The following is a 6,444-nucleotide window of genomic DNA, read 5'->3' on the forward strand; positions in this document are numbered from 1 at the left end:
CTCCCTAAGCCGCTGAGGTTCATCCAAGGAAAAGTCCACCAACTTCGGCTGATGCAGATATCAAAGGCATCAGACACTACTGTCAATTGAAAAAAAGAAAAAAAAAAAAATCAGAAAGACATTGTAAGGGATGTTACATTATCCTCTAACCGTTCCTCAATCCACTGCCATGGATTGGTATTGCTTTTATTAACCTCACCAATAAGTAAAATTTGAAAGGCAAAGTCAATCTCACTGGTAAAAACCATGAAAGTATTGCATCCATCACTCTAATGATTTGGCCAATTTGCTACATTAGGTGCTTCCCAACCACATGGTTCTGGGTTCAATCCCATTGCATGGCACCTTAGGTGAGTGTCTTCTACTATAGTCTGGAGCCAACTAGAGCTTTGTGAGTGGATTTCATAGACAGGAAGTGAAAAACGTCTGTGTGTCTCCCTCTCTCTCTCCTTGTTTCAATAGTTGTAACGTGGTTGTCACTGTCAGACAAGCAGTGTTATTCATTTCCACTTTTCTGCAAGAACATGTCTGACCATGGGGAAATATTACCTTGCTTGGAAACAGGAAGGACCTCCGACCGTAAAAAAAAGCAAAAAAAATCTGCATCAATAAACTCCACTCGACCCATACAAGCATGAAAAAAGTAGACATTATGATGATGATGGTCGCTGCAAGCTGCCATCATACTAAACTGGGTGTAGCAACTATTTTGTTTTACTACTTGTTAACGATTTGTTCTTTGCTTTGATCTTCCTCTCTCTATAATTAATATACAAAGTACAAAAACAGTAGGATATAGTAAAATCATATTGATTAATGATGCTCTACATCTAAGTTGTCGTCATTCTATAATGCCCAAGAAAAACTTTGCATAAACGTAGTGACTAATTGACGTAATTATATGTTTACACTCTACAAATACCTATTATATTTACATTTAATTACACAGCTGTAGTGTTGAGTAAATTCAGAAAAAGTATTGATTGAAAAAGTTGAAAAACAAGAAGGCAAAAATATTGCTTAAATCATCCTAATTGATAACCACAGAAAATAATAACCCTTTCTTTTCTGCTATAAGCACAAGGTTTGAAACTAAGGGGGAGGGGGCCAGTTGATTACATCGACCCCAGTGCTCAACTGGTACTTATTTAATCAAGCCTGGAAGGATGAACAGTAAAGTCAACTTTGGCAGAATTTGAATTCAGAACATAAATATGGATGAAATGCCACTAAGCATTTTACCTGAGTATACCTGAGTATTCAGCCAATGATAAAAAATGCATTTGATAATGGTGGTGGGGATAATATACTCTTTTACCCTTTTACTTGTTTCAATCATTTGACTGCGGCCATGCTGGAGCACCACCTTTAGTCGAGCGAATCGACCCAGGATTTATTCAGTGTAAGCCTAGTACTTATTCTATCAGTCTCTTTTGCCGAACCGCTAAGTTACGGGGACGTAAACACACCACCAACAGTTGTCAAGCGAAGTTGGGGGGACAAACACAGACACACAAACATATACACACACATACATATATACGACAGGCTTCTTTCAGTTTCTGTCAACCAAATCCACTCACAAGGCTTTGGTTGGCCCAAGGCTAAGGCACTTGTCCAAAATACCATGCAGTGGGACTGAACTGGAACCATGTGGCTGTGAAGCAAACTTCTTATCACAGCCACATTTTTCTTATCCAAAAAAATTAAACGGTTGGACATTTGTAAAATATTGTTCATTGAAGAAAGGGGGTTACTGATCTAGAATGATTTAATCCAACAGATACTTGATTAATTGATTATTTGTATGATTTGTTAATGAAATAATTAATCTCTTAGTAAAAACTTAATGAGGTTTAGCGGATTTGAGAGCAGTAAAGAAAACCTCTGACCTTTTGTCATTACAAAACACTAAAAACTAATGACAGAACACTAGAATAATATTTGTTCTGATAACACTTACAACAAATTTATTAATGGTGTCTGAACAGCATTGCAGATGATGACACAAATATTGTAGAGAGAGAGAGAGATACAGAGAGAGAGATACAGAGAGAGAGAGAGAGACGAGGAAGAGGAAGGAGACAAAGAAAATGTTATAGGATATCAGTGACTAATGAAAAACCATTTCAGAGATTTCACATTTAAGAACTCAAGGAAACTTCTCCATGGTCACTTAGGTTCATCATCATCATCATCATCGTTTAACGTCCGCTTTCCATGCTAGCATGGGTTGGACGATTTGACTGAGGACTGGTGAACCAGATGGCTACAGCAGTATCAGATATATCTCCCTCAAATTACCCCCATAGCATTTTGAAAAAAGTAAGGTCACATCAGTTATGTGGTTATATACACAACCCTAAAAGATGGGATAGTCATGGCTGGAAAGCCTTTGATCCTAGGCCTGTTTCATCAGAGCATGATCTGGAGCTTAACCGAGAATCTACAATTTAATCCTTTTGCATCCAGATTACTCTGCCAAATGCAATGCTTATTTATTCACACATCTTTTTTTTTAATTTCATCATTCATAGCTTCAAGATTTTGATGACATGGCAGCTTATTTTTAAAATGGCATTATAAGGTAAGTGTGAAAGGCAGGATCTGATCAGCTTACATGCAAAAGTAATGAAGTAAAAAAAAAAGCAAAGAATTCTCTTGTCTCTTCCTCTTCAAGAATTGCTAATATTCTTATAAGTATTAAATAAACAGCAATGAATCACAAATGTCCAAGAAAGGTCTTGCTTACCAATAAATGTATGTCATCAATTGGCCGCACTTGAGGTTTTAAAGTTCTGCGGAAGAATTCTCCGAGATTTCGATACGTTTTCAAGTCCTCTTCCTCTGCTTCTTCAATGTTGCAGCCAAATGCCCAAATGTATATCCGAAACACAGGTATCCGCATGAAAACAGGCAGATCTAATTGGTTTACTTTTCCCCATAAGCGAGACAGCGACCGAAGAGGCATTTTTCGGTAAAGGGTTACCTAAAATGGGAAGAAAGTTATGCAGTCAAGAAATTTCAAGAATTTCACAATAAATAAAGCAAAACAAATAATGTGTGTGTGTGTGTGTGTGTGTGTGTGTGTGTGTGTGTGTGTGTGCATATACATATCAATCACATCTCACTTTGAATTCATTTATTATTCTGCTGAGGTCAACTTTACCTTTCATCCTTTTGGGGATCAATAAAATAAGTACCAGTTGAACACTGGGGTCAATGTAATTGACTCATCCCCACCCCAAAATTGCTGCTCTTGGTACAAAATTTGAAACCATTATTATTGTTATTATTATTTGTATGTGTAAACGTTACCTATATAATTAGCAATGCATTCGGTTATAAAGTTTATGATTATAAATCTATATGTAAGCACATATCTACATGCTGTGTGCATGTGAAAGCATGACTGCAAAATTGCTGAATTCAGCTGCAGATGGTGATGCATAAATGTGAAGGAATACTCCAAAGTCACACACTTTCCCTTCTCTCAGCTGAGTGGAGGTCCTTGTTTGGGAATATTTACTCCTTTAGAGTGATATATTTATGGTCATTTCTCCAGCCATGCTGCTTTCAGGTCAATTACTTTAATTTAGATATTTGTATGACAGATGCCTCAGGACATATTTCAACAAGAACCACAGAAAAATGGACATTAAAACAAATGAATGAAGACAAGGAAAGAACCCTCAAGATATATGAACACAACAGAATAATAATAATAATAATAATAATAATAATAATAATAATAATAACAAAATAATAATAATAATAATAATAATAATAATAATAATAATAATAATAATAACAAAATAATAATAATAATAATAATAATACTAAAATAATAATAATAATAACAAAATGATAATAATAATAATAATAAAATAATAACAATATAATAATAATAATAATAATAATAACAAAATAATAATAATAATAATAATAATAATAACAAAATAATAATAATAATAACAAAATAATAATAATAATAATAATAATAATAATAAAATAATAATATAATAATAATAATAATAATAATAATAATAATAATAATAATGATAATATTTTTCTTAATTTGAAGTTATTAAAGATAAAAATGTTCAGCCATAATCTGAGAGAGTGGCTTTCTTCTGAATTACAATTGCAGGTTGAATAAATTGAGAAGGAAGGTGATATAAATATCGAGTTAAAGGATGTGAAGGCAAGTAAAAATAGAAATATATCAACAAGGAACAACATTTTACAAAAATACACATTGAGAAATTTTCAAATGATTGGTTTTGTAATATCTAAAGAATTACTAAGCAAAAAAAAAAATTATTTACTGGTCTTTTACAGCTTAAGAGTATAAAATATAGTTGTGGTAAAAACAGAAAATTAAAACTAGAAAAAGCAGATTTTTCTCCATACATCGTATAAATTATTGAAATGTCAATCTATCACTGGGTATTATAAGTGCTCGCCTGCAATAATGTTGTTGAGAAGTGAATAATCCTTATAGCCTGTCCAAGATTTCAATTTTGTCATTTTCTTCCCCTTAAGAATGCAGCACTTAAGCATCGAGATTTATTAATAACAGCTGTTAAAAGAGTTAAGAATATCCTGGATGATGACAGCACAATTAAGTTAATGATGATAATCTTTGCATGAATACGTGTGTGTGTGTGTGTGCGTGCGCGCACCTGTGCGTGCGCGCACCTGTGCGTGCGTGTGTACTGTGGTATTAGATTCCTAGAGACATGAATTTACAACACAGGTTAAATTGCGGGTCAGTTCATTTCGTTTACTGAGAAAGGAAGATAAAATAGAAGAAATAAAGTCGTTTATGACAATTTCCATTATCTTCGGCATGTTGGAAATGAAGACAAGTTGCAATAGAACACAGAGACGTAGACTGTGAAGCTGACCTGCCCTTAACACAGAGCATAACCTTTTCTTCTTTTTTTTTGTGGCAACCCAAAGACTTGTAGAGATCTTGACAAATAACCAGAGAATTCTAACAAGGAAGTTACCTTTCAGATGGTTCCATCACAATGCGTGATGGAATCTTGCAGCCTATGTTTCATTTCAATCAGCATTTTGTAATGCTATCTACATCTTTTCTCATTGTTATTTCTGGTGAAATGCACCGCTATGCAAATGCCAACCCACTTCCCTCAACAACCTACACACACAAGTGTCGTTAGGACTGTTTCCAAGAAAAATACCATAAAAACTATCCTTGAACAGAGACATAACATCACCTGGTCCCCCTTGTTTCACCAAAACATAGTCAACACACATATCAAGCAAAAAACTTTGAAACCCTATGCTCAAGGCCATTTTACCAGCATTATAGGCCTTTGGACAAAGCAATACACTGAATGGGGAGGGGGTTACATTTATTTATTGATAGTAAACTACAGAATACACAGATTAAGATTGGGCCCATACATTAAGCCAGCACTGGCTACATCCCCACCATTCATCAATAAACCACAACTAAAACTTCATCCTCTCTACTCAAATCTTAGGCTAAACAACCTCTAATGATCACTCACTGGTCACCATCTATTTATAGCACAACCAAAACTGGACGTCCAAGCCTTCTCCTCAGACACATAGCTGCTACTCTATAATAAGGCACAAGCATTTTCTACAAGAATACTATTAGCATATCTGAAATAGAACAGTTGCTATATGCACACAAATAAGAAAAACTCAATCAACTCATTGACAGACCATCACTCAGTACTACAAACACAAACAAACAGGCTGTCTTCCACCAATCTTGCCTGTAGTTCCTCTCAACTAACACACTGTGAACCACCATCTAAGTCTATTTAATACACCAATCTCTTCTCTTGTTATCCCCCCTCCACCCCACCCCCCATACTACACTTCTCTCAAACTGCAACCCTTAAAATTCCTTCCGGGCCATCCCAACAGTCGTCAACTTCAAACAGTTCAAACTAAACATCAATTGCATCAATCTCACCAACCCCGGAATGTTTTCAAATGCCAGGATACCCTTCTGCAATGCCAATGAAAATGTAGAAGAAAATAAAAAGTGTGTGTATGTATGAGTGTGTGTGAGTGAGTGTGCCTCTATACATGTCCAACACTACCACCACCACTATATATACATACGTACAAATCAGAGTTAAATTTATGAACTCTATTTAGAAGTCAGCCATTTTATATTGTTTTAGTCTGCCTGAGTTCAAAGCAAACTAAAACTTACACATAGAGAGATGTGTATCGACAGACAAATGATGAATGAGACAGAGAGAGAGAGAGAGAGAGAGTGATTGACAGATAAATATTCAACTGTATATTATAAAGGAAAAATAGATGAAGAAAGTATAAGAATTATAAAATAAAAATATAAGAAATAAGACAACAAAAAACAGATGATGAAAGTATAAGGAATATATATATATATATATATATATATATATA

The 6,444-nt window shown here is 34.5% G+C and overlaps 1 protein-coding gene across 3 annotated transcripts in view; it reads right to left on the minus strand.

Moving 5' to 3' along the window:
* The window catches only part of LOC106881141 (phosphatidylserine decarboxylase proenzyme, mitochondrial), a 78,591-nt gene that overhangs the window by 16,838 nt on the left and 55,309 nt on the right, over positions 1 to 6,444 (minus strand). For all 3 annotated transcript variants that reach the window (XM_052968547.1, XM_052968548.1, XM_014931415.2), the window contains one exon: positions 2,753 to 2,989. In XM_052968547.1, coding sequence (XP_052824507.1) covers positions 2,753 to 2,989 — 237 coding nt within the window. The remainder of the gene's footprint in view (positions 1 to 2,752; positions 2,990 to 6,444) is intronic.

This window comes from Octopus bimaculoides, chromosome 6 (assembly GCF_001194135.2).
Source record: "Octopus bimaculoides isolate UCB-OBI-ISO-001 chromosome 6, ASM119413v2, whole genome shotgun sequence".
NCBI classification, from domain to species: domain Eukaryota; kingdom Metazoa; phylum Mollusca; class Cephalopoda; order Octopoda; family Octopodidae; genus Octopus; species Octopus bimaculoides.